Raw genomic sequence first — 27,611 nt, forward strand, 5'->3', positions numbered from 1 at the left:
TGCATGCGCATACTCTTTAATCCAGTGACAGTTTTCAGTGCAGTAAAAATCTCGGAGAGAACGAGTTTTGAAGTTAATAATAAAAGCTTTAATTTTTATTTGTATATTTACTTCATTTTAATTAGCAAGAAGCTGAAGATTAATTTGAAATCGAGTGCAAGTCAACAAAAAAAAAGTTGCAGCGCGACCAGCTGAAGTTATACAAATGTGGATACATATATACATACATACATACAAGTACGATTAATATAATTTATGGATGTAACACCATCCATCCTTTATTACTCAGCGATCAGTAAAAATTCAGTAGCAAGTATTAGTATAAATAGACACTAAACATTCTCGATGACATTCATAAAGTTCTAAGCTTTCACCGAGCCTGCAATAACCTCAACAATATGAAATTCGTTATTGTACTACTTGCCGTTATTGCACTGGCTTCTGCCCGTCCTGAGGTGGAGATCATAAAATCAGAATCAGATGTGCAACCTGACCATTATTCTTTCGAGTAAGAATTGCGTGCTTATATAAAAAACAGTTAATCACACTTGTAGACATATTTGTTGTTTTGGATTTAATCTTTTTGTTCTCTTATTTAGTATGGAGACCAGCGATGGCACTAGTAGACATGAAGAGGGCGTTGTCAAGGATGCTGATAGCGAACACCCAGCTCTAGTTGTCCACGGTTCTTACACCTACAAGGATGAACATGATGGTAAAGAATACTCGGTCAGCTATGTAGCAGATGAATATGGCTTCCAACCCACTGGTGAGCATATCCCCAAGCTACCTGCAATCGAACATTAAATTAGGAGTGTATCAAATTTATAATATTTTTTGGCAAATATATGCGCAAATAAATAAATCCATACTCACTAGTATCATAAAATACAACAAAAGCACACATACTCCTACAGGAAGGTTTATTATTGCACCAAGTAGATGGTCGATTAGTTAAAAATATTTTATGGTTATGGGCTGACTGTAATGTGAAATTTCTACGGTTTCCAAGGTTTTTAGTGGAGGTGCAATATTGACATATAACGGTGGATGACGTCACCGAAACGTTATTTGTACAAACCTATTGAGTTGGCTCCGTAGAGACCAACGAACGTTACCAGAACATAAAAAAGCTCGGTTTTTTATATGACATAACGGTGACGAACAGTTGATAAATATTTTTTACGGTGAGTTTTAACATACTTCTGTGTTTTGACAAATAATCATCTTGCTCTGGCACTAACTGCACATTGCACCACTTAAATCTGGAGAGCAATCTCTGTAGTATGGCTCTTAAGCACCTCACTTCCGATATTTTAAACGGGCTGTCGATAACTCTCCTGATTATATAATACAAAAGATAAAAGTGAAAACCTCTCCTTCTCCTTTGTAAGGACTTCAAGATTATTAAGGACATTTTGCAGGAAGTAAAGGAGTCGAACTAGCAATAAATATTAAGTGAACTGAGCGTGAAACGAAAAAAAATCTTTTCAGTTCGTTCAAGTCTAATAATGTGACAGAAGTGTTATCGTCTTAAATTCTCTAAAAGCACTAACATAACACATACCGTTCATACCACCTCCTGTACTGTTTTTCAGAACACGATTCTAGGTTTTCTGCTTTAGACGTAAATCCGAATCGGTAGCCCCTGGCGATTCTCAGCATTATCTTGATGGCCGATAGTCGAGTGAAAAGATTTCTAAAATAAGATTTCACAACTAAGAAAAGTTCGTATAAGAGAAAAACTAATTTCTGAATGATTTTCAGATTACTTATAAGTTTTGAAGGGGTCAGTACGCCAACATCAGCCAAAGTAGCACAGGGGCTCTAGATACTGACTCTTCATTATGAAGTCAGCGCCAGAATCGAGGAGCGTGCTCCAATATGAATGGATGCATTAGGTTTATAAGGCGCTTAAGTCTGCCTATCTTGAGAAAGGTGATAATGCAGAGTCACAAATAAAATAATTGTTGAGTAATGCTTTCTCATCGTGTTGCTTTGCAGTTAGGGGGAAAAGAAAAAGATTATGTGGTGTGTACTGAATTTGCCAAACTAAAAGAAACTATGAAAATTTGGCAGCGATGAGCTGGTAAAATCCATAAATCAACTCATTGGTAGAACTCAAGCTGCTTGCTTTAGTTCCAAAATAGATCTTGGCACTTAACTCGTTTTAAGTTAACGAAAGTTTTTATATGGCATAAAGGTGTCGAAAGTATTGACGAACAGCGATTACAATGATAAGCCGACTGATGATCGGAGGTGACTTTTAATTGCAAATTCATGCCGCTACTTGCTGGAGAAACTTTGAAGAGATATGCCATGGTTTTATAACTTACAGTATGCAGTAATCCTGCATCGATATATTGACAGAGACAAATTACCTTTACAATAGATTTTGAGAATTTCAATATGAAATAGTTCAATTGGCAAACGGGTTTGGGACGGTTACCATATATGATTATAATGCATTTTATTAAAATGTTTTTTTTTTTTAATTTATGATGTCCCCCAAATAATAACATTTCTCGGCACCTCGGAGCTATCCTCATATGAGGCATTTCTTCTTATTTGGATAAATAGTCACAAAGGGCTAAATCTTGAGAAAATTCTGAAGAAGAGAACACTTTGTAACCTAATTTATTCATCATAGTATTTAAATCCATCCAACAATTTTGCATAACATGAGTCGGTGATCGTTATCACCTTTTCAAGGAAAATAACGCCTGTTGGCGTCTGTTTTTGTATCCATTTTCGCAATGTTAAATTTAAGGTCAAAATCACAAGGCTTTGAACTATTGAATCGTTGCAGTTCCATTAACCCGCTTCACGTGTAACTTTATCGCCGCTTTTCATATTATAAAGTTTGAAGAAATAAAAAATGACAAAATACGTAGATTACTTTAACAATTACAATTTGGTAAAATTTGGCGTCGGAAGTAGTCGAACTGTGTCCATTTGCGTCGGAAGTGTCCATTTGTGGAACAGCGTCAAGAGCTCGACAACAAATATATAAGAGAAGGGTACGCGCCAATTATTATTACTATTTTTTAATTTGGTAAAAGTGGATAAGCTGTTGTTCTTAATAATGCGTCATAAAAATGTTTAAAAATCAAACTTTAACTTTAAACTAAATTGTTTGAATATATGTTAACATAACACATTGAGAGTTATTAAGGAATATTTCTTGAATCATCACTTTGCTTTATATAGCCCGATTTCGTATACGCGATTAGAAAAATATTTCATAATTTTTAAAATATAATTTCGGCTGTCCTTTTTGTATTTTTCATTCTAATTCTTTTTACATATTTAAACCAACAATTTCATTTTTTACTACTACATTTGAGGTATACAAAAATTAAAAAAGAAACTGTTTCACTTCTCGAGATGATACAATCCAAAATATATTTCATTTGTGATGCACCTGATCAATCTGTGTCCGTATACGTATTTAGTGAATACCCACATTAGGTAAATGAGCACCTTCGGGTTGGAAACCATTCTCATCGGCGATGTAGTTAACCGTGTAGGTTTGACCATCATCAGCAACGAATGAATACGAGCCGCGTACAACAATTGTCTCATCCTCGGCACCAATATTCTTCAACTGACCTTCCTCATTATGAGTCTTGCCATCGCTGGTCTCCAAACTGTAAGAGAAATTTCGAGTTAACTACAACGCTGGCTGCCATTGGTGCCACCAAAATTTGGCAAACACTTACGCAAATGAGTATCCATCAGGTTTTACATCGGAATCCAAACGCAAAATTTGTGCTTGTGACGGATCGTCGATAGGTACAGCGACGGCGATTGCGAATAATGCGACAAATGTAATGACGACTTTCATATTTGCTGAGAATTTGTATGTTCCGATTTATAGGATTTTTCCAAAAAGTTTATTACTGCGCACTGCACCGTCGAACACACGCTTGGCTAAGAAGTTGAATTATGACTGCTTACGAAGTATGCAACACCAATTTATAGTGCTTCGACGACTAGGCCAAAACAATAGTAGAATTATACGCTGATAGACTATCATCTAACTAAATAATTAACAAAAACAAAATTACAAACAATAAGACATGCTATAACGTATGTATGTAAGTCGAAAAATAATAACTAGTAAGTGTAATTACCAGTGCCCGAAAACTATTTAAGCTGACAAGTTTATTTTTTTTTTGTTTGTTATAATTTATACATTCATCATCTAAGCCAAACGGGCTTAAACAAAAACAAACAGTTTGTTTTTTAAAAATAAACAGTTTCTGCGTATTTTCTGATGGAACATGCAACTCAGCTTTATTTTTTTTTAACTGTATATATAGTATATGTAAATAAAATTTGTGTGTGTTTGGTATTTTTCATTTTGTATGAACTTCTGATTTTGTACACTTTTTATTTTCAGATTTTATATAATGATTAGATATTGCAATCGACATGCTAATTTAGCCTCTATCCAAGTATTTATTGAGTCAAAAGGTGAATAATATAATATTGCTGACTAATAGTATGAAATGTTTCGCAAGAAGTGCAAAGTGCTTTTGAATTTTTGAAGGCCTTTTTCTCTACACCTCACTTTTAAAGTCGGTGCGCAAAATTTCCTGGGCATAGCTGATGCGAATAGTCCATAATTTTTATACCAGTTTGGTTATAAGTATGCTCTTTAACCTTAGACACTTAATCTTCGTCGATTGGACGGAAAACTCACTATCCATTTTCGGTCTGGAGCCTTACTAAAAGCGTTATAAAGTTATAAATTAATTGTTCTATTTTATAGAATAATAGAGGATATGTATACAGGTATATTGTCAATAAACATAACGAGAAGTTCCGAGCTCCTCCTCCAATTTGTGATATGCGTCTGTCTGGACTGACCTACAGTTTTATGCCTCCTTCGAAAGGCAAATAATTTTTTTTATGGGCAGTATCTTCACGGCAGAAATAGACTCGGAGGTTTGGCATTTGTTTTTTGTTTGGTGGTTGAGGTAGAATTCAAAATGTCTTCGCATTTACAGCGACGATCATCTACTGCATAAAGCGGTGTAGCTATAATACTAAAACAATCCCTCCTTTCTTTCTGGGGGACTTCCTTCTCGATTCTACTTTCAGCATTAATTTGGGAAGGCCGAGAATGGCATCCATAAAGGACCAATTCTATTACCAACGTTTGGGTCCACCGTATTTGTAGGCAGCTTTCATGCTCTAGGCTCGTCTTCTTGTGCCTCTGTCTGTGAGGCTTCGGAGGTTTGCCATTGCCTGACGAGGAGCCACCATTATTAAAAACCAGTTTTTCTATCATTTGGTGTTTCATGAAGTTATTCTTAATGGAGACAATTGAAGTCAATGAATTACAGAGAATTTAAATTAATTATAAAATAGCTTACCATTTAATTCGGCTTCCCAGATTGGAATGATTACAAATATTTCTCATTCATATCGACGTTGCGCTTCCCATGAATGGAATTTTCGTCAGATGAATGGAATTTATAATCAGTGTGACAGTATACACCATACTTTCTTTAGCGGCTAACTCCTGTTAACTGTTATACTGAATTGTGTTATAAGTTAGCTGCGGTTATCCTCGCCGTTATTGGATTAAGGTGCATGGAGGAGGTGCATGGTTTAAGTTTCTAGACTAAGGGACATTTAAAGCTCTTAGAAGATGCAAGTTCCTTCTCACTAAGACTAACCAGTTTACATCTATATACGTCGTTCCTCTACCGGATATATCTAATCTCATCCACTCAAGTGAGGACGATACGGCGTGTAATAGTTGGATGCAAAACCTTTCACGGATGAGCCATCCGCCGACGGAAAGTTAGTGTAAGTGTTTTTTGGGACTAACTCTCTATTAAGCTTAAATTTAAGCACCCGGCTGACTGCAATGGATAATCGCTATCAAAGAGCAAGCGATTGGCTACTGACTAGTGTAATACCCTGAAAGAAGTTAAACATTTATTCAGATGGGTAGGTTGTAAATAATGCTCGTTATTGGTGGCTTGAGGAATCCTTCCACTTCGGCTTTATCTGAATATTTCGCTCTCAAATCGCAGGAGCTTTGTATACAACGCTGACAAATGGCGAGGGAGTGCATGTGCGCAAAGGGAGGGTGCGCTTGGCTACCTGTAGCCAACTTTTGGGTAGGTGGTCCTCGAGTGAGTTCAGAGAAACACTATTTGATCTGAATCCTTGAGGTTATATCTATTCAAAGTAACTTCGAATTTCTCCTGCAGTAGTTATTTGGAGGAATATGAGGTTGAATCATGGCAGCAGCTATCATGTCTTATGTAGATCTACAAAGGATTTTGCCACGCAAAAAATTTATGGATTCTAGATTAACTCTAATTGTATTTATGTTTCTCTAATTGTATAACTGTTTCAGAGATTCATGCAGTCTAATGATATGTTCTTGAGGGTATTTGAAAATCTTTAGATTGGGCGACATGCTTTCTTGATGTCAAACAAAAGCCCTGTGCTCTCGCAGTCACTAGTAGTAAAATTTAGTTGGGTGGTTGAGTCCCAATAAAATTTTATAAATTTTTTATAGTGATAACTTAGATAGTGGTTTTTAGAAAGTTCAGATGGCACTCTGAGGAAATGGCAAAAAAAGTTTTCAAAGTCATTGAACTGTGCCGAAAAGCCTAACTAAATAACTATCCTAGCAACTCTTCCTATAACAACCTGCGAAAAGGGAAGAAAAAGTGTTGGGGATGGAAATAATTTGAAGATAAAATTTCATTTGTGCATGTGATTAAAGCAGCTTAACCCGCGATTTCTTTAAATTACTTTAAATCCCTTTATGACTCAATACCATTTAAGTATTTGTAAAAAATGGTGATCATAAACATTATTAACTAAAACAGTTTACAATCTAAAATTCTTTTTATCATGACATTTTTCTCGGCGGCCTTAATCAAGTGAATCAATAATTATTTGCCTAGGCAAAGTAGGCTTTAGTTTAGTTTAGTTGAAGAGGATTTTTTTAGCAATCATGTTTCTTAGAACATAATTCAATTATTAGCAAACACATTTTTTTGACGGCACTGAGTAGAAATTTTACTTAAAAATTAAAGGAAAATGTTTAGCCTTAATCAAGTTAGAGCTAGTGTACTTAAGAAGTATGATATCACAAAAGAAGTTGGATGGAGCTTCACATCTTTATATCTATTAAAAGAAACTATTAAAGACTTACCCTCAAATTATGTTTTTTTTATTTTTTTCCTCTTGTGACTAATTGTTTATTTACTCCATTACAATTTGTTTTAACTTTTTTTTTACCTTGTTAGTATTTTTTTTGTAGAATATTGACAGTATTTTAAACAAACTCCAATCTCGAAAAAAAATCTTGTTTGTGCGCCTGATTGAAATGCACAGTAGTCATGAACATTTGCGGTAATCAGCATGCACTTGGATTATCGAAAACCACTTTTGATTTACTGAGAAGTTATACATTTTTATTACTTTTCATGTGGAAATTGAAATTTCCCAAACGATGCATTGCTTTTTGAGAGGCAAGGGCTTCTAGAAATAAAACCATTTGTAGCAAAATTTAACTGTAAAATAAAAGCTTCACTCTGAGATCACTTTAAATGAGGGTTAATACTTAGGAAAACGTGATATTTTGTGGTATATTCCGGTTTAAGTCCGTTTTCATGAGGCTGTTGGGGCGAGTGCTAGATAGAGTGAATTATAGGAATGAAGTACATGCTTGGAATTCTCTAACATTTTTAATTATTTTGGCAAAAATTGTCTGAACAGACTCAATGAATTCTAATTGCAATCTAAGATTGGATATTATTTTTCGAGCCGAAGCCCGAAGACACAGTGAGCTTGAAAAATGCATATAAAAGAGACACAGGTATAAACAAAAATATTATTTGTCATCTTCAGCTCAAATTATTCGTTGTAGTCGTTGAGGTCTTGGTATAAATAGCCATAGTAAAATCAATGTTTTTGTTCATTAACCTGCACACATAGGTATACTTGAAATTTAATGAGTATATATGTGAATATGTCCCTCTCCAGCGAACGAAATTGCGTTTTTGTCTAAAGTTCGCTTATTAGCATATTTACTAAATTAATCACTGAACATTTGAAATACCTCAATATGACGTTTCCCTTAAAATTTTTCTTTAAACACGTTACGCCTTACAAAATTATAACTGCAAAACTTTTGATAAAATTATTATTGACTTAATTACTTATTCGAATTTAATCATGCATATATATATATATACATATATAATTGGCGCTTACACTCTTTTTGGCTGTTTGGCCGAGCTCCTCCTCCTATTTGTGGCGTGCGTCTTGATGTTGTTCCACAAATGGAGGGACCTACAGTCGGCTCCGAATGGTAGATGTTTTTTTATGGGAAGCTTTTTCATGACAGAAATACACTTCGAGATTTGCCATTGCCTTCCGAGAGGCGACCGGTATTAGAAAAATATTTTTGTATCATTTTGGTCTTTCATGCATGGAGACTCGAACCTACGCACTTTCGAATGGTAGTTATGCACCAAGCATGTGGATAGGGCGGTCGACCTGTGTGTTTACCTGAACAAAACAAAATATACGAATATAACAAAGTTATTTTAATTTTTCATGAATAATATAAGTATAGGTATACCCTATCTTCCAAAAAAAACGAACGTTTACAAATAAAGCATAGAATATTTTGAGAGATGTGTGTTTCTTAACTGACGATAATTTATTTTCGCCTTTCCTTCGATACACAATTTTTCACACTTTTAAAATTATTAAACGAGATACCTATGTGCATTTTAGAAATATTGTTTAGGGTAGTGGTTATTGGCGCTTGAATGGCTTTAATTTATTCATAATTTCTTCTTTTTCTTTTCGTCAAATGCAGTCTCACGAATATATATGTAATAGTGGCAGGGAACCAATAGTGCCTTTTTGTCAGAAATTCACTCACACCTCTTGACTCATGAGATAGTGCACTACCGTGGAAAAGCGATTAACTGTCTATTTCTCGTTATTCTGGTCGAATATGAAGTAAATACAAGATTGATTGAATGCAAGATTGCGTAGGTCAAAGTAGAAAAATTAGCTAGCTTTTGCCGTGACTTATTTGTGGGTGAAGTATGTGCAAATTTTAGTGCTCGTCTTGACCAGAGCGATTTTTTACGCTATTTTCGCCAGCTGTTGTTCACATAAACAAATGCGATTTTGGAATTTTCTCTGTTATAATCGCGGCTTAAAAATCAGAAATTGGTTTGTTAAATAAATGTTATTTTGAGGCAAAAGCATTTTACAAAAGTGGAATCGAAATGTTAGAGCCGCGCTGGAGTGATACCTTATTTTTGATGGAAATTACGTTGATGAATAAAGCTTATTTTGAACAAAAAAAAGTAATTTTTTCTTAGGCCTGGATCTCTTCAGCCCATGTGTTAAACAAGACAGATATCAGAAAATATATCTGTGCCGACAAAGAATAACACCTACATATAGTCGAGTTAGGAGTATTATTCCTTGCAATCAAATGCGCCAGCAGTCAATGATATAAGTACCATTGTAGCTCAAAAATGAATATGCCTTATTTATAAAACAAAAAAGGGAGATTATTTTAGACAGCTTATTTGTAAAAGGTAGGTTTTTTCTGGAATGGAGTGTGTACTTCTTTATTATATATGCATTTACATAATTATGTGCTATGACGAAATACTATTTCGATAATTAATAATAGTTCGTAATTAGGAATACAGTAGCCATAGCTAACTGTTGATAATGAATATCAAATTTATTATGCTTGAGGAAAATACCAAAATCAAAGCCTTGGAAGTACGACAACAAAAATCAAAACTCCAAAAATAATGGATATAAACTTAGAAATTGGTATAAGCCATTTTCAAAAGAGTGTTCGAAACAAAAATACACTTGAATTAAAGCATGAGTAAATTTACAAAGAGATATTTTTGATTAGGAGAAAAAAATTTAATCCGAATTTGTTTGATTCACCTCAAATCCACTATTTGGTTTTTTTCTTTTTTTGTTTCAACAATTTTTCAATAATTAAAGTAATTACTTCACACTTCATATTTGGAGGTTTCCTTAAACTCGAAATTAATGGATCAGACGAAATTAGAAATTTTTGGTTTCACAATATATGTATTTCCCGATCCATGGGCTTCTCTGGCAAACGAGTTGGCGTTTCAGCTGCTAATAGTAATTGGTTGCTTCTAACATTGAGCCTCTGCTCCTTGGCTTTTATTTCTGTGCTTTCGATGCAATCATTAAAGCTTAAAATAGTTTAAAAAATGTCTTCCAAGAAATATTTATAAATGAAGAAAAGTCTATGAAGTTCCAAGTCTTTCATCAGAAAAAATGTGGCAGTTTATGTAAATCGACTACAGTTGTTGATGAGCTGTTAAAATTGATAGTTATGAAGCCTGCTATTCCTCGCGTCTACCCTTTTGGGGCTAGGTAACATTATCTTAACCAAATTCGACATGATGTTTTCCTAAATCAAAATTCAATTTTGACGAAAAGCTGTAAAACTTTTTGTGTTTTAGATCTAAGAATGAAAGATTTGTAAGTCACATACGCAACTGCACACAGATGAGTTGGATCTCGGCTGGCTCAATAGATTTCGTCTGCTGAAAAATTTTTTATTAGAATTAATTGCGAAATTATTAACTGATTTTTTTCATTTGCCCATACTTGAAATACGGAAATGCACAAAGTTTTATCAATAAAAATTTATAAAATATAAAAATGTAGATATGCTCATATGTAGAGGGTGATCAACTTAGCGGTATTGTATTTTAAATTGAAGTAAAACAACCAAAATTCAAATTAATTGAGCAATCTTTATTCTAATTCTGTATAACCGTTCATGACATTTATTTTTTAAAGCTTTTCGTAAGAGTGTTCAGGCCATTGACCGGAACGTTCTTCAGGATGTCGGTACAAAACTTTTGGATGGCCTCTACGGGCACAAAACATTTTCCTTTCATGGCCAAATGCAATTTTCCGGGTAGGCGGCCGCCGTAGCCGAATGGGTTGGTGCGTGATCACCATTTGGAATTCACTGAGAGGTCGTTGGTTCGAATCTCGGTGAAAGCAAAATTAATAAAAAAAACATTTTTCTAATAGCGGTCGCCCCTCGGCAGGCAATGGCAAACCTCCGAGTGTATTTCTGCCATGAAAAAGCTCCTCATAAAAATATCTGCCGTTCGGAGTCGGCTTGAAACTGTAGGTCCCTCCATTTGTGGAACAACATCAAGACGCACACCACAAATAGGAGGAGGAGCTCGGCCAAACACCTAACAGAAGTGTACGCGCCAATTATTTATTTTTTTTAGAAGTCACAGAGAGTCATATCAGGTGAATACGGTGAGTGATTGATGGTTAAAATGCGATTTCTAGTTAAAAAATCAGTCACAAGAGTGGATAGACGAGATGGTGCATTATCATGCAATAAGCGCCAGCTTCCTCCTTCGCGGTATTCAGGGCGAATTCGACGAAAGCGATGCAACAAAGGCTTCAAAACACCGAGATAGAAAATTGCATTGACGGTTTGGCCCACTGGCACAAACTCCTTCTGTCTCACACAACGACTTGATTTTTGACTTCTCCACACGCGATTTTTTGGGTGGTGGCTCTTCTGGGACTTCCATTCGGCACTTTGACGCTTAGTTTAAGGTTTATGTTGGAAACACCACATTTCATCGCCATTTACAATCATTTACAATGTTGAAAAGGAAGTTCTCGACTTTTCTCGCCTCTTTAATGCAGTCTTTCGAACGTTGAATTCTGAGCAGTTTTTGGTCCTCAGATAACTTGTGAGGAATGAAAAGTGCACAAACCTTTCGTAAGACCAAATGATCAGCAGCTAAAATGCGATAAATCGATGTTTTGGAGATATTCGACTGCGATTCCATGAATTTCAACCATGGTTTCCATTTAGTTTTGATAATTTTACGAACAATTTTGATGGAGTTTTCAGTGATTACTGATTTTGGGCGGCCCGTATGAGGGAACCACTCATGAACTCTGGCACGAGATAGACAATCATCGCCATAAAATTTTTTCATCGATTCAAATGGTTCGGTAAACGTATTACCGATTTTAAAACAAAATTTGATATTAGCTCTTTTTTCGAAACCATTTTTGTACCGATGACAGAAACATGCTGACACTTTAGACGCAATAACTTCGCTTCCACTGAACCGAATGTCACCAAGCTTTCATTGGAAGTCAGCTAGGGATGTAACTTCCAACGCACTAACTCATTAAAAACATTTTTATGACGCCAGTCTTGTTTATTTAGGACTTCACCTTGTATATTCGCTTCCCGACTGTCTGTCTATTGCTATCAGTTTTATTTATTTTAGTTTGCGAATCGAACGTTTGTTAAGGCAGAGTACAGTATAAGAGTTTTTATCATATTTTATTTTGCTCAACGGCGCAGATGTACTTGTATATGTACATATTTATACTTTTAATGAAATCGTATTTAGCATGTAGACATTTTTTTATACCCCGCTCAAGGATATTGTAATCTTGTTCACATAAGGGGATAGCTATGGACATATGATAGGTACGTTTATGCTTAGAATGATGAGAGGAGCCGATTGAGGCAAGTCAGTCCGCCCCTCCGTGGAATGTACAATATATACATTACACGAGTTATTCACGAGTTCATTTATTTTAATTAATTTTTTGGCACACATATTACCCTTTGAGGAAGGTAGTTTATGGGGGAAGGTAATTGAAAATGGGCGAAATCGGTAAATAAATGCGTCCTCCTGCCATATAATGGTTATTTTCAAAAAAGAAAAAACGGTACATCTTTGTCATAAACGCAGCACAGTGACTCATATTCGGTACAATTGATGAAATAAAAATCAAAAAAACTAAATACCAAGAAAGTAAGTCTTTGAAGAATGTGCTTGGTCACAAACTTTTTCATAACTTTGAGAATCTTTCTAACGACTTAATAAAAACCACCCAGATTTAGTAAACGTATTGCGCCCCAGCTTTTTTAGATCCGTCATAATTTTTGCTAAAATCGGATCTATGCCCACTTTTTTCTATAAAAAGACTAAATTTTCGTGCGTCTGATGTTACAAGATATAATGAAGCCAAATTAATTTTTGCTGAAATGTGCACGGTAAATAAAGTTCGGTCAGACCAAATATAATCTTCCTTGCTTGTTTTTGATAGTTTTTTCTGGACTAACAAACTTCATCTAATGTTTGCCCAATTTTTCATTTCCCTCCAAATAAAGTTTTGTTTTCAACAATGATAATTTCATTCGGCCGATGTACCACTTACTGCCGAATCATGTCTTTACATTCGGAAATATGCTATAGTTGCAGGTGAGTGAGCCCCGAGAATGTGCTGGATGAGCGAGCAATTCGTCAGTGGTTCGTTGACCTGACCGTTTGTTTTTGTTTTTCAAAGCATTTTCCAAACTATGCAACAAATTTCACTTAATATGCGCCGGTTTTCGTTGTACGCTTCTGAAGGCAGTTTATGTGAGGGACACCTCATGCATCCTAAAAAAACTATCACCATCACTTATTGGCCGACAGAGCTATCTTTACCTTCTTCGATGTTGATACGGTGTTTGATTGAAAAGTAATGAGCCTTATTTTTTTTAAGCAGTTTTATTAAACCTTTTGGCTTATACAACTAATATCCTTCAAAATAGGACCTTTGAGCGTCAATGCACCGCTGGTAGCGGTCCTTCCACTGCAGGAAACATTTTTTAAACTCATCCGCCGGAATCTCGTTCAATTCGGCTGTCACAGTTTTTTGGATCGCCTCGATGGAGTCGAAACGTCTCCCCTTCAGCTTTCTTTTCAGGCGCGGGAACACGAAGAAGTCCGGAGGGGACAGGTTCTGGCTGTAGGGAGGGTGGGGAAGCACCGGAACCCCCATCTTGGCCAATGCAGAGGTGCAGAGGAAGGCGGTGTGCGCCGGCGTGTTGTCGTGATGAAGGGTCCAATTGACGAGGTCAGGCCGAACCCGGGCGACACGGTTTTTCAGCCGAAGGAGCACTTCTTTGTAAAACAGTGCTTCCTGGAGGAAGCTTTACGCAAAATTTAATCGAGTAACGTTGCTCCAACGATCGCTGCATTTTCGCCACTGCAAAATCCTAACACACTTTAAAACAGCTTTCACGCGCGGATCGGTGTTGACTGCACCGCTGTTGCCAGCGAACTAGGACCGGTTTATAGTAGAAGGGGATGGTCCAACGATCATTTTCCCCCACCAGCCGATTCAGTTAATCGCTTGGCAGACGCTCCGCGCGGGAAGTCTCATTACTTTTCAATCAAACCCTGTATGCCAAAAGAACTCAACGATCTCCACTGCATATGGAAAATTGTGTTGAGTCCATCACAAGCCGCGAAGACGCAGTCGTATTAAGAATGAACCTTGCCAAATGCTTCCTTAATTCATTTTCTCTGGCGAACCTGTAGCCTATTAATGCTCACGCACCTTCACCCGCTAATCGTCCATTTTATTTGTTTATTTCTATGTACAGGGTTGGCCATATTAAACTGACCCATTGAGTAACCCTATAACTTTTTACTGTAATTTGAAATCTAAGGTTTACGTCAACAAGCCAAAGACACTAGGCGCACTTAAGGCCAATATCCGACGGGAAATAGCCGCCATATCGGCCGAGACGCTGGCCAAAACTATGGAAAACGCCGAAAAACGGGCACATTACGCTATACGAGCTAAGGGCGACCACTTGCGCGATATCATATTCAAAAAGTGATGTAAACGAATCTCCTTGAACTAAATTAAATGTTTTTCACAATGAAACACAAAAAAATGTTTCTTTTTCCATATTTTTTTAATAATCACATGGGTCAGTTTAAGATGGCCAACCCTGTACATATCCAAATACGTGCTAAGGGCGACCACTTGCGCGATATCATATTCAAAAAGTGATGTAAACGAATCTCCTTGAACTAAATTAAATGTTTTTCACAATGAAACACAAAAAAATGTTTCTTTTTCCATATTTTTTTAATAATCACATGGGTCAGTTTAATATGGCCAACCCTGTATATCGTGGATTTTATCGGTAATTTCTGATTGATGACTCCAATTGGGCGACTAGAATAATAGGCGTCGTCTGTGCTGGTAAATTAGTGGTGAATACCGAATGGTAGCCACGCACCAACCTTTTGCCCTTTTGTACAGTGGTTAAATCCATTGAAATACATATATTAAATGTGAAATACGATGTTTTTAATTTAAGTGGTTTGTATTTTAGAAGAATTAAAACTAGTTAACAAAAAGCAACAAGTAGCTTTATCACAACGATTTAAGCAACAGGGATATGGGCACCCTGGGGTTGGAATCCGTTTTTATCAGCAATGTAGTCCACTCTGTATTGTTGACCATCATCGCCTACGTAAGAGTAGAAGCCACGTACCACGATGGCCTCATCCTCGCTACCTAGATCTTCCACTGTACCCTGCTCTTGGGCCGCTTTTCCATCACTGGTCTCCACACTTTAAATACAAAGAAAAAAAGAGAAAACAAAATGTCGGTCAAAAGTTATGCTGTTTGATTTTACCATGATTGACTTACCTGTATTGGTAGCTCAATGGTTCAACCTGCGAATCATAACGTACGGTTTCTGCGTCCTTTTGTGGTGCTGCTATGGCAACAGCGAATAAGGCGAAAAATACAATGACGAATTTCATTTTGGAGATGCTAAGCGTGTGTGATCGCTTTGAACGACGAAAGGTTTGCGAATGAGTAAACTATGGATGCAACGCGGCAATTTTATAGCGCTCGATTGAGGCAGTTAAACCTAGATCGTATGCAACTCTAAACATACTGCAAATATAATAAATACCATAAAATCTGTAGTAGGAGGTGTTACAGTTGGTATGAATATATCATTCAAATTAGGCAGATAAGCTTGTTAGTGGGGCTTGTAACCAAAAAAAAAAAAATAAATAAAAAACACTAAAAATGCAGTAAACGAATTTCGGACCAAATATATGCAAATGAGATGTATGTATATTCATATTTATGGGCAGAAAATATAAATACTAAAAACTAGCGTGTTCACATGTTGAGTGGCTGATTGACTACATATCACAATTATAAAAACTATTCATACAAAAATAAATAAAACATTTAAGTTTTTTAAAGTAAAGCAATTCGTATTAAAATAACTCAATATTTCTATGCCGGTCTAGAAGTGATGTGTAGCTGTTTTCATTTAAGAAACGCATTAATGGGCTTGCCGGTGCTAGTCAACAACCCATCGCTATTTGCAGTAATAGTATTTCGATGATTTCTTGTATGTTTTTTTTTTACTAGAAATAGCTTGCGTACCCATGACCCTCGCATAACTAGCCGATAAAGCACGCAGGAACCAATGAACCGATTTTAGCCAAGTTCAACAAATCACGCCAGTAGTTTCTTCCACGTGCTAACCAACGTCAATTAGAAACGCCAAATGAGGCGAAGTTCGGCGCCACTTGGTTTTTCCAAGGCAATAGAGTCACTGGGTACGTCCAAGATACTGAAAGTATACCGTCTGTCTATCACAGCATGGTCGGTTTCATTGGAATTGATCTAAAAGTTCCCGAAATATATTCCGAAAATTGAAAATATAAGTTAATTTCTCAAAAATATTCCTCTCCTTCAAAGTATTACCCATCAACTGCAAATTTTTGGTATATCCATCAGAGCCGTTTTCCATTTTTCCATTACTTCCTCTCGCTTCCCGTAGTAGGTTTTTGGTTTTGACTCGATTAAACAGAAAAAAATTGGAGGGCGCCATATCAAGTGATTTCATCGCGTCTCCAGTAATGATCCGTTTCATGTAGGTCGTATTGGAATCAAATAATGAAAACCATGTATTTTGGCCATAATAACGCAATCTCTTTTTTGCATGTAGTTCATGCAATTCGGGATCAACAATTCAGTAACACGGCGCAAACCCAAATCATTAACTTCAGTGTCCTGAACGGATCCGTAAGCAACGTTAAAGTCCTCTGTTAGCTCTCTGATTAATTGTCGGTTATAGACCAACTTTCCTTTCGCTTCATTGAAATTTCATCAGTTTTCGATGTCGACGGTTTGCTACTACGTTCGTAGTCCTCCATGAACTCACGATCTCTTCTGAAGCCTTCATGCTACTCGCAATCGACTGTTTTCTTTAAAGTATCATTGTTGGAAATGTCTAAGGTATCCGCAACATTGAACCCATTTTTAGCACAAAATTTAAAACAAACTCGTTGTTACAAGTGCAGATTCATTTTGAAAACTGTAAGAAACACGTACAGCGGTAGATTTACTCAAGATGATGTATATTTTACAAATGTCAAGCTATAGCGCTAAAATTCTGGTACGAATGTTAATCTCCAATGTGGCAAAGCTAACAAAAAGACATAACTCAAATGAGTTGACTTAGAGCGTCCCTGGTGGTTGTTCCGAGAACTTTTTAGTCAAATTGATATATTAGAAAAAATTTCGAAATCAAAAATTGCGCTTCAAACATATTTTCGGCATTATGAGGTTTTTGAAATTTCAACAATTTAAGGTTTTCGTTTCAGATAGGGTGGTGAAGAATAATATTGAAAATTATAACCACAAAACGAAACTTGAAACAGGTTGGCTGATGCTGGAGAGGCACTGTATGCTCTGTCTTTTCTAAATCGGGTAAAATGACTAAGGGGATGAAATTGGTGGTTAATGAGGACAAAATCGATCATATTCTGTCTTCTGTAAGTATGCAATGCATTCGCGTTTGTTGACAGCTACTCTTTTGAAGTAGTAGAGGTATCAGGAGGGTCTGCAATACGTGGATACACTTTTGAGCTTTGCTTATCAGTTCACTACAGAAGTCTTTTTAAAAGTCGATCAAATCAAAAGTGTTCAAAAGTCATGATATTTTTTTGTGCAAATTACTACAATTACTCTAAAATCCATTACTGTCTGCACAGGAGCATAATAATTTTGTTCACATAAAAACAGGCCTTTTGTTCCACCTAGGAACCATGGGCAAATATATACATATATAACAGCATAAAGGAATCGAAATATACGAAAATACACAGAATGATGGGAGAATTCAATTTAATCATGTCTGTCTGTCCGAGCAATAATTTATATATTTCATTGAGATTTATTAAAATATTACCATTTTCCTTGGTAAGATAACGGTAATTTTCAATAAAGAAAAAATCTTGATATCCTATTATATATGGACCAATCTCAAAGGTGGCATAAAAGAAGAACTAATAAAAAGACACACTACGCTAGTAAAATTTTGTAAAATGGGAGGTGCCATTAGCTACGACGTAATTTTTAGTGAGATGGGATAAAATTGAAATAAGATTGTAAAATAAATATAATTGGCGCATACATTTCTGCTAAGTGTTTGACTGCACTCCTCCTCCTACATATTTGTGGCGCGCGTCTTGATGTTGTTCCACAAGTTGAGGGTGCTACAGTTTTATGCCGATTCCGAACGGCAAATGGTCTTTATGAGGAACTTTTTCATATCTGACAAATACTAAGAGGTCTGCCATTGCTTGCAGATAGGCGGCATTTTTGCCGTTTCATGAACGGAGATTCGCACCTATGCACTCCCGAATAGTAGTCACGTACTGACTCATTCGGCTCCGGCGGCCGCGGATAAAACTTAAATCCTAGTTTTTATATGTTAGGATTAAATTTCTGTTTGTCCATCTGATGCTACAAGCTATAACTTTCTTTGAATATGACTTTGCTGAATTCCAAAAATTAGTAAAATGTGCGCGTGTAATATTTGGCTTTGCATGTAATTTATTATCTAACTATTGGGGCCATCCCGTTTTAACTCATTGTTTTGTGAACATATAATATTTACATATGTAAAATGTGGTAAACATACATATGTACATCTTTAGATAACATTTGGTATTTGCGAATTTCTTGTTCGACCTGCCCTCGGTTTGCATCTTTTATGCGCACCGACAATAGCAGCATAGTTGGGCAGTTGGAGTAGGTCGATGATCATTGGTTACGAAAATGACTTTGCTATTGAACAAAAGAAATGAGTGCATAAGAAACTCGTTCTCCAAATGTGAGCGTGACGTCGTTTAGTCGTAGCCAATTAACGCATTACAACATTCGGCATTCGGTGCGGCTGCATGAAATGGAACGCCTAAAAAGATGTTCACAGACAAAGTAGAGACAAAATTTTGATACTGAAAGACAAAAGATAAACAAAACTATGTCAAAAGCGCCCAAAAATTTTTGCAGTGACCGCAAGGGTATCCAAAAACCTGAAAGCAAAAACGAAGAGAAACACACCAACAATAAGACTATTCGTTTCTTTTGTGGCTGTTATAAATACTCTGTCACATCATCAAATTATCATCATTAGCTTTCCAGCAGTCAACAACATTTCAGCAGTACTCAAAACCGCTACTTATTTGTCCTTGTGCCAAAATGAAATTCCTCATTGTTTTTGTTGCTCTCTTCGCCATCGTCTTGGCCAACTCTGATCAAGATGCTCAAATTTTGCGTCAAGATTCCAATGTAGAACCACTGAGCTACCAATATGCGTAAGTACCAATTTATGTATGCACAAATAATTGAAGTAAATTATCTATGATATGCAGTGAAACTGAGATGTACAATAATAACATATTTGATTTTGTAGGCAAGAAACCAGCAACGGTATCAAATCACAAGAATCCGGACAGGTTCGTTATTTGGGCACTGAACAAGAGGCCATCGCAGTTCAAGGCTCATACTCGTATGTCGGTGATGATGGCCAAACTTACACCGTTAACTACATTGCCGACGAGAACGGTTTCCAACCCCAGGGTGCTCATATCCCTGTTGCATAAATAGTTTCAGGAATACAAAGCTGAAATGTTGTTGCCTAGTTGTAAATAGTGGATAAATAAAATCAATATATACATATATTGAAAAAAAAAATGTTACTATTTACAAAAGGCGTAGACTTGGGTTAGAAATCAACATCATCATCAGGGTACTTTACAGCTCGGGGTGAGCTTTAGCTTCATTCACAATTTTATTCCAGGCGACACGATTTTTGGCTGTTACCCTCCAGCTGTTTACGTGCACCTTTTTCAGGTCAATGATGACTTGGTCTAGCCAGTGCACCTTTGGGTATCCTCATGCTTTCGAAACCAGCGGATTACAAGTGGTGAAGGTTTTTTGTGAGCGGTCATTGTTCATGTGTTCAATAAGACCCAGCCTTGTCATTTGATGGGCTTAATAACATCTTCGCCTTTAGATAAGGCTAACAGTTCGTCCTGGTACCGTATTCTGTATGCGCCATCACTTTTCGGGAGTGGTAAACTCTTTCGTAGAATTTTCTGTTCGAAAAATTTTAGGCGTTGCTTATTTGCGTGAGTAAGTGTCGATAATTCACATCCATTAAAAAAACGGGCGTATTATCGCTTGGTAAATTCGCAGCTTGCACCTCCGTATGAGAACTTTTGTGTGTGGCGTTGCTTGTCTGCCATCGGACGCATCCCCAGGTGGCGGATCGGTAGGGCATTCACCGTAGATATGCGGGGTAGGTGGGACAAAAAATTCTACCGGCGGACCAAAACAAGCACACATCTGCTTAGAGGTGCAATAGATCTCCTATCACCATGCCAGGGTAGACGGGCTACCAACCTACCTATCTGATACTCCTAAAAAGGTATTATTTCTTTGACTTGTATCTGCATAAATATTGTCCGCGTAGAAAATAAGAACATATACTCGTAGAATGTGATAAATCAGTATTCCCGGATAGAAAATATGATGGATATTTTTTATGAGGAGGTTTTTCATGACAGAAATACACTCGGATCTTTGCCATTGTCTGCCGAGCGCCGACCGCTGTTAGAAAAAAACGTTTTCTTAATTTTGGTGTTTCACCGAGATTTAATCTACGTTTTCTCTGAATTCCGAATGGTACTCACGCACAAACCCATTCAGCTACGGCGGCCGCGTAAGCTAATAGAAACCATAAATACCTCGTTCACTGAACCATGTAGAAGATTCTTAATTCAGACGAAGTCGAACTTTACACATCCTTTCGCACGTTTTGATTAAAATTACCGTATTGAGATTGTTGCTCTATAGTAGGAGATATTCCGACCAATTTTAAAATCTCTATAGTCACATTGCCTTCTATGGTATCAGCACTTATACTGAAGAAGTGACTGGGAACATGACATCATTGTGAGAGACTCCAATCTTCTCAGATGACACCAAAATGGATATCGAAAAGGACCGGGTGTCTGCTCTTAGCAACTCCATAGAGATCCTGGTTTAGAGCTAGAGCTTACAAATTTCGAGAATACCGTAGTGCTTTTCAGGCTTGGATTTAAATTAGTGTGTGCAGTTTTAAAATTCGCATTCATCATAGACAATCAAGCTACGTTGAAGGCGCTTAGATTAGATATAACTAACTCAATAATTTGGAAAATTCCAACAAACTCTTCGACAGAATATCGCCAATATATGTATATAGGGTCCTGGGACATAATGGAGTTCAGTGAAATGAAGAAGGAGAACAGTGAAATGAACGGTTTTGAAGGATTTGAAGAATTCAGCCCAAGCATACGAACTCTTCTAAGGTTCCCGCACACTTAAATTGAGGAGAAGCGGGTTTCGTTGGAATGGCTGTTTGGATTCGCCAATTAATAGAGATGACCTAATGGCATGTTGGGGGGATATCACAATAGGCACTAAGTGAATTCGTAATAAGAGCCGCCTATCTAATCTAGTGAAATCTATACCGAAGTGTATCAAGTTTTTTTTCAAATTTAAATGTATGTGATTTCAAAGCATGCTAGAATAAAGCATATCTCGCAGAATAATAGAGACTTATTGCGCATGTAACCGAATTTAGAAGTGGGCGATGTAGGTATAAAAATATATTCCCGTAGTTCCTAGGTGAAATAAACTACCTTATAAACAAGTTAAAACTAGATTTATTTAATACTAAGAGTTTGAGTTGTCGCTAAGTGCGACCTGCTTGTAGCGCTTCTGCTTCCACTAGTCGCCTCCACGTAATAGATGACCTACCACATCTCCGACTGCCTTGCGGGGCTACTTTTCGGATATCTCCATGGATTTCAAGATAAACGGGTATCCGCTATGTCAATGCCCAGAGATCGGTAATAATGATGGTATTACGCCAGAAAACGCATATAACTTTGCGAAGATTGCAATTGATAAATACCTGTAGTGTCTTTTGGTGGGGTCTCACACTCACCTCTTTGGGTGTTAGACCGAGCTCCTCCTCCTATTTGTGGCAGAGAAGACTCCAAAATATTGGTTGGAGTAGTGGCGGGACATTCACCCCACATCACGCAGGATTAGTCCAGAGCGAGGCTTGTAGCGCAGGCAACGAAGCGGGTGTTAGGGGCACTTTGGAACATCTACTTTGCCCTGGTCGTTTTAGGACTCGACAGATGTGCCAGGGATCAACATATTTTTCATCCTTGAAGGATATTGCAGGCAATAGGCTGAACGGATTGTTAAAACTCACGAAAACGTTCAATACGAACTACATAATATAATACAATAGTTCGACTTCAAATTCATGACACTGATAACACAATGGACCCCAAAGGAGTTCTAACCTAGCAAACTCACAGCTATCAAAACCATTACTTGTATCGTCAGATGTACGGGCACAAATTTAGTCTTAATATGTAAAAATCATGGCTTTTGTACAATCTAAATAATATTTATGCCAGATCTAAATAAGGCGGAGGGCAATACGTGAACCAAATTTGGGCGAGTCTTTATAGAGATACACATACCCAATAGTAGGCATGGCAACGCTGATCCCTCAAAATTTTACTTTTTTCTATTGTTTCTTCCCATCACAATTTTGGTATATATTATACATATTTATTTTATATGACTATATTTCTCTTGTGAAATGGAGGTTGCAGGTAACCCTATAGAAACTGTGCAGGAATTTACTTACCTCGACGGAAAAGTTTTCCCGGGCGGTGGCACGGATGTAGACATACGCTCCCGAATCGAAAAACCAGAAGGGCATTCGTTTTGTTGAATTCTGTGTGACGACACAACAACAAGAGTTCCAGTTTAAAGGTTAGAGCCTTCAAGTAGAATGTGCTGTCGGTAGCTCTATCTGGAAAATCACCATAGCGGTGGTCAGTCGCTTATAAGTTTTTGTCAACCGCTGTCTAAGGATTATATTTGGATTTTTCTGGCCAAAAATAATGCCAAATAAGGAATTGCTTAAAAAAGCAAACATGAGCCGCCAGATATTTGGATTAGAAGACAGAAATGGAATTGGTCACACTTTACGCAAGGAAGACGGTAATATAGCGAAGAAGGCAATGGAATGGAATTCACTAACAGCGACGGGAAGAGCCTCTGGTAGGCTAAGAGAAACATGGAAAGGAACTGTGGATCGCGAGACGGCTCAACTCAGATTAAGCTAGAAGCAGGTGAAGGCGTTATCCAGTAATCGGACGAGATGCCCCGTTGGGGTTGTTGATGTCCTACTAGGAATTCAAGGAAATACTGATGAATATGATATCTATCTTGATTGCTTTATGTGGTTGCCGATGGCCGTTATATCAACAAAAATATAACAAAAATTAAAAAATGTGAGGTTTACGAAAATGTTCGAAAATTTCACTTTCCTCAATATTCATCATTTACATAGGAACTAATTAGTTTTTTTTTTCTTTTTCTTTAAACTAGCAAATATCATAAATTATGAAAAATGCTAGGCAGCATCTTGCTAACATAAAGGAAATTATGTGAGTGTAAAAGTACCAACTTGTGAAACAACATCAAGACGCACGCCACAATTAGGAGCAGAAGCTCGGCCAAACACCCAAAAAGGGTGTAAGCGTCGTTATATATATACTTTTATATATATAAAAGTACCCACACTTTTTTCGAAAGATTTTGAGAACGCTTCTTAGACAAGAAAAATTAAAAAAATGTTTCTCCAGTAAACTACTGCTTTCTTAACCTAATAAACTCCTAAAAATAGAATAGTTTCTACTTCATTTCTGATTAATTATTTCACGTCTTTAACACAATTTATTCATGCTTGCACTTCATTAATTTTTTCGTTTGCTTTTCTTTCACACGTATGTATGTATGTACTTAAACCTAGTTAACACAATGAATATAAAATCGCTGGATATGCCCGCTCTGTAAACGCTGTAGGTATTGCTGCTGTTGTTATGTATTCAAAATTGTCAGTACTCGCTCGGATTATTTATGTAGATAGTTTTATGTTAGCAAAGGAACGATCAATTTAAATCATCTTAAACACGTGGCAAATGTGCGCCCTCCGGTTGGAAACCATTCTCATCGGCTATATAGTTGACTGTGTAAGTTTGACCATCATCGCCGACATAGGAGAATGACCCACGCACTACAATCGCCTCTTGTTCCGTGCCGACGTCCTTCAATTTGCCTTCCTCTTCATGCAGTTTGCCATCGCTAGTCTCCACTCTGATATTCGGTATGTAGGTTAGCGGGACATCAAGGAAGCGAAGAAAATATGAGCAAAGAAAGAGCAAAAAATGTATTGACGTAATTAGTGTTAAATGCAAAATCATCATTGCATCTTGACCTTGTGACGTGACACACTCTCAAGTGAATGGAGCTATCGAAACTTGCCAATTCGCATACACGCACATTCACACACTTCATACACACTTTCGTATGTACATTTTTATTTCACTTACAAAAATTTATATCCCTCAGGCTCCACGTCTGAATCGTAACGCAAAACCTGTACTTCTTGTTGAGGTGCTGGCGCAGCCATGGCGGAGGCGATGCAAACAACAACAAATAAAATAGCACACTTCATCTTTAATAAGATTGCGTAATCTTCTTAGTGTAAATGGGACACTTCCTTCTTTTTCTTTAGCACACACAAGCACACGCGCTTACTACGGGAGGTTTTCGTTTCGAAGGAGAAGGTTTTCTACGTGGGATCAGGGTTTTTGTTTTGTTTTTAGTAGTTGGAGTGTTGGATGGCTGGCTGGACGATTGGTCGGTTGATTGGTTTGTTGGTTGATTGGTTAGTTGTGACTCGTCGAAGTACTGAAAAATTAATGCTAGCCTCTGCCTTTTATTACAGACATTTTATACTCGTCGCGTGTGCACGTTTTAATGCCGACGGAATACTCGTAACTTTAAGTACTCCCAATCGTAATGGATGGCAACTCGATACGCTGGCAGTACAGACAGACAAAGTGGCAACAGCAACAAAAACCAACCAGCGCTGCTTACAGCTAATTGTAAATGTATACATACAAGTACATACACATACCCTCATACAGTAGTAAGTACAAATGCAACACCCATCATTCGCCAATACAAACAACAATAAAAATTAAATGCACTCGTGTGATGCTGCTGATCTGAGGTGTGTGAATTTTGCAATCTTCAACAGGAATATTCACGCGCATTGTCGAAAAGTAGAAAAAGTGCCGAAAACTTGTTTTCATGCTTCTTAAGAAAAAACAGAACTGCATCTACATATGTATGTGTATGCTATGGATGCGCACTGTCTGGGCCTGACAACATGAACAGATCGAACCTTAAGACAACTTAATTTTACAAAACAAAAAAAACAAAATTTTCAAAAGACTTAATTTTTCAACCAACTTTTGTTTTCATTTACGCTTTATATGTAAATTCCTCCTTTCCTTCAATAAACGAAGGTTGTTGTTTACGTATTGTAAAGAAAGAAAGCATACATATTTAACAATTTATGCTGTTGGTTTGAAAGAAGAAACAGCTCATTCAGTAAAAAAACGTTGTACATATATTTTAATACACACTTCTTTAGTTCAATAACTTTAATCAAATCATTTTCTATGTTTTTGATGCCCTCCAAAGAACAATTCTTCGAGGCCCCCAATGTGATATTAACTTCATTGCTGACTTTTTCCTTCGATTCAAATACTCCTATTTATTTATACTTCAATGGGTGCGATACCCATCCTTTAAACCAATCTTTGTGGGCTGCCACACTAACCTCGGCTTTAATTAGAAATCTGTATTGGAAGAAATGCAGCTGAGTCTATGGAAATAGTGAAAGAAAAAACAGTATGTATCCTGATTGAGCTGACAGAAGAATACTTTCGAACAATAGAAGACTCGTATAGAGCCTTGTAGTGATAGACATGAAATGCTTTTAAGCTGTGTAAATCTAAATAGTTACATTTGTATACTACTTTGATAAAATTAAATGCCTACGAATTCGTCGGCACACTGTAGCTGGATTATACCAACTTTGTGGAACTCAACTTGGCAGCGGATGGCGAAATCTCTAGTGCTCTTACCATGAGTGAATACCCCATGGAGGAAAAAATATCAGCAACTACCACTTAAAGTTAATATGCTAAAGCTGCGATTGAGGATTCGTCACAGATTGATAAAAAGGAAATGGGTTCGAAGAAGCACAAATTACAACTGAAGGTGATACTAATTCGCTGAAACCCATAACTGACAGGCAGACTGTGATAGTTGCAAAACAAAAGCAGCCAATTGTCGCAGAAAGTTCTAAAAATGGTCTCTTCCCTAATAACCCAGACAGACGGTGGGGTTTTGACGTCTTAATTCGAAATTATCTCAGGATTTAAGTGCAACTAATGTGTATTGACTAATAGACTTAATTCTCGTAATTTTAGCGGATTTAGAGAATTTTCTGAATGCAAAATAATGAAACTTTTCAAGATATGATCAGAAAAGATTGAAAACAATCATCGAGCATTAAAAACCTGGAACGATGTGGGGAGCATAACAGGAGTAAGTATTTTATGAGTATAGCATTTTCGTTTCATTTTTAAGTTTAAAAATGCGTTTTTCCAAATTCAGAAGGCGAGCAGAAAGAAACGTTCAGCCTTCACAGAGCGGACTGAGATGCTATGGATACAATGCTAAATTTGAGAAAGACCAATTTAAGAGTTTTTTAAAACAAATAATTATTTTTTAGTATCAGGGCAGCTAATACTCGTATTTGTAGCCTGCGATCCATCTTTTACTGGCAAACCTATTCAATAAACAAATCAGCTGTTCATTAATCCGCGTAACAACCGCCTGTTACACCACAATTTTAATCAGAATTAATTGCGCTGGTAATCTCGTCTGTACCGGGCACCCCGTTTTTCGAGATCGAGGAAAAGTAGTCTGCAAAAGCAAAAAGTCATAAGAAAGAAAACTTCTTACCAGAAACAACCAAAGTTACTCGAAGTGAAAGGAAAAGTACAGGAAAACTGAGATTGGTGTATGACCATGCCCGCACTTTCAAAGTACATCCTGATGCTTTCTAATACCGAAATCAACCAGAAGTTGCACAAGAAGATTCAGCTGAGCAACGACAACCGAGAATATATAATAACTTTTCCAATTATTATTGACTGCGCGACTGTGAGGTCACGCTCGCTGGAACTAAGGCAAAGTTGCGTCAGACAATTTACGGGGTCAAAACCCATATGTACATTTATACATCTTTTGTGGGTTGTTTGGCTGAGCTTCTCCTCCAGTGTTGAGTGGTACGTGTTTTGATAATTTTTGCACATATGAAAGGGCTCGAAGTTTTATGCCAACTATATTGGAATAAGGGC

At 37.0% G+C, this 27,611-nt stretch overlaps 5 protein-coding genes across 5 annotated transcripts; 2 read left to right on the top strand and 3 right to left on the bottom strand.

The window, feature by feature from the left end:
- Nucleotides 1-380: 380 nt before the first annotated feature.
- Nucleotides 381-863, top strand: LOC129243054 (larval cuticle protein 65Ab1-like). The gene is made up of 2 exons (XM_054880135.1): nt 381-508; nt 600-863. The coding sequence occupies exons 1-2, from the start codon at nt 399-401 to the stop codon at nt 805-807; spliced, it is 318 nt and encodes a 105-aa protein (XP_054736110.1). The 5' UTR covers nt 381-398; the 3' UTR covers nt 808-863.
- A 2,377-nt stretch (nt 864-3,240) lies between these two features.
- On the bottom strand, nt 3,241-3,962 carry LOC129241074 (larval cuticle protein 65Ag1-like). The gene is made up of 2 exons (XM_054877226.1): nt 3,723-3,962; nt 3,241-3,650 (listed from the first exon to the last, which is right to left on the bottom strand). The coding sequence occupies exons 1-2, from the start codon at nt 3,845-3,847 to the stop codon at nt 3,452-3,454; spliced, it is 324 nt and encodes a 107-aa protein (XP_054733201.1). The 5' UTR covers nt 3,848-3,962; the 3' UTR covers nt 3,241-3,451.
- An 11,348-nt stretch (nt 3,963-15,310) lies between these two features.
- On the bottom strand, nt 15,311-15,695 carry LOC129243062 (larval cuticle protein 65Ag1-like). Its single transcript, XM_054880151.1, has 2 exons — nt 15,580-15,695; nt 15,311-15,500 (listed from the first exon to the last, which is right to left on the bottom strand). Exons 1-2 carry the CDS (start codon nt 15,693-15,695, stop codon nt 15,311-15,313), a joined length of 306 nt encoding a protein of 101 aa, XP_054736126.1.
- A 3,707-nt stretch (nt 15,696-19,402) lies between these two features.
- LOC129242590 (larval cuticle protein 65Ag1-like) lies at nt 19,403-19,851 on the top strand. Its single transcript, XM_054879317.1, has 2 exons — nt 19,403-19,562; nt 19,661-19,851. Exons 1-2 carry the CDS (start codon nt 19,447-19,449, stop codon nt 19,848-19,850), a joined length of 306 nt encoding a protein of 101 aa, XP_054735292.1. The 5' UTR covers nt 19,403-19,446; the 3' UTR covers nt 19,851.
- A 4,178-nt stretch (nt 19,852-24,029) lies between these two features.
- Nucleotides 24,030-25,101, bottom strand: LOC129240948 (larval cuticle protein 65Ag1-like). The gene is made up of 2 exons (XM_054877027.1): nt 24,720-25,101; nt 24,030-24,483 (listed from the first exon to the last, which is right to left on the bottom strand). Exons 1-2 carry the CDS (start codon nt 24,842-24,844, stop codon nt 24,294-24,296), a joined length of 315 nt encoding a protein of 104 aa, XP_054733002.1. The 5' UTR covers nt 24,845-25,101; the 3' UTR covers nt 24,030-24,293.
- Nucleotides 25,102-27,611: the final 2,510 nt, after the last annotated feature.

This window comes from Anastrepha obliqua, chromosome 3 (genome assembly GCF_027943255.1).
Source record: "Anastrepha obliqua isolate idAnaObli1 chromosome 3, idAnaObli1_1.0, whole genome shotgun sequence".
Classification (NCBI taxonomy): domain Eukaryota; kingdom Metazoa; phylum Arthropoda; class Insecta; order Diptera; family Tephritidae; genus Anastrepha; species Anastrepha obliqua.

Coding starts and splice junctions, on each gene's coding strand:
- LOC129243054 (XM_054880135.1), top strand. CDS start 399: ATGAAATTCGTTATTGTACTACTTGCCGTTATTGCACTGGCTTCTGCC. Junction 509..599: donor CCTGACCATTATTCTTTCGA/GTAAGAATTGCG, acceptor TCTCTTATTTAG/TATGGAGACCAGCGATGGCA.
- LOC129241074 (XM_054877226.1), bottom strand. CDS start 3,847: ATGAAAGTCGTCATTACATTTGTCGCATTATTCGCAATCGCCGTCGCT. Junction 3,651..3,722: donor CCTGATGGATACTCATTTGC/GTAAGTGTTTGC, acceptor TTTCTCTTACAG/TTTGGAGACCAGCGATGGCA.
- LOC129243062 (XM_054880151.1), bottom strand. CDS start 15,695: ATGAAATTCGTCATTGTATTTTTCGCCTTATTCGCTGTTGCCATAGCA. Junction 15,501..15,579: donor CCATTGAGCTACCAATACAG/GTAAGTCAATCA, acceptor TTGTATTTAAAG/TGTGGAGACCAGTGATGGAA.
- LOC129242590 (XM_054879317.1), top strand. CDS start 19,447: ATGAAATTCCTCATTGTTTTTGTTGCTCTCTTCGCCATCGTCTTGGCC. Junction 19,563..19,660: donor CCACTGAGCTACCAATATGC/GTAAGTACCAAT, acceptor TTGATTTTGTAG/GCAAGAAACCAGCAACGGTA.
- LOC129240948 (XM_054877027.1), bottom strand. CDS start 24,844: ATGAAGTGTGCTATTTTATTTGTTGTTGTTTGCATCGCCTCCGCCATG. Junction 24,484..24,719: donor CCTGAGGGATATAAATTTTT/GTAAGTGAAATA, acceptor ACCGAATATCAG/AGTGGAGACTAGCGATGGCA.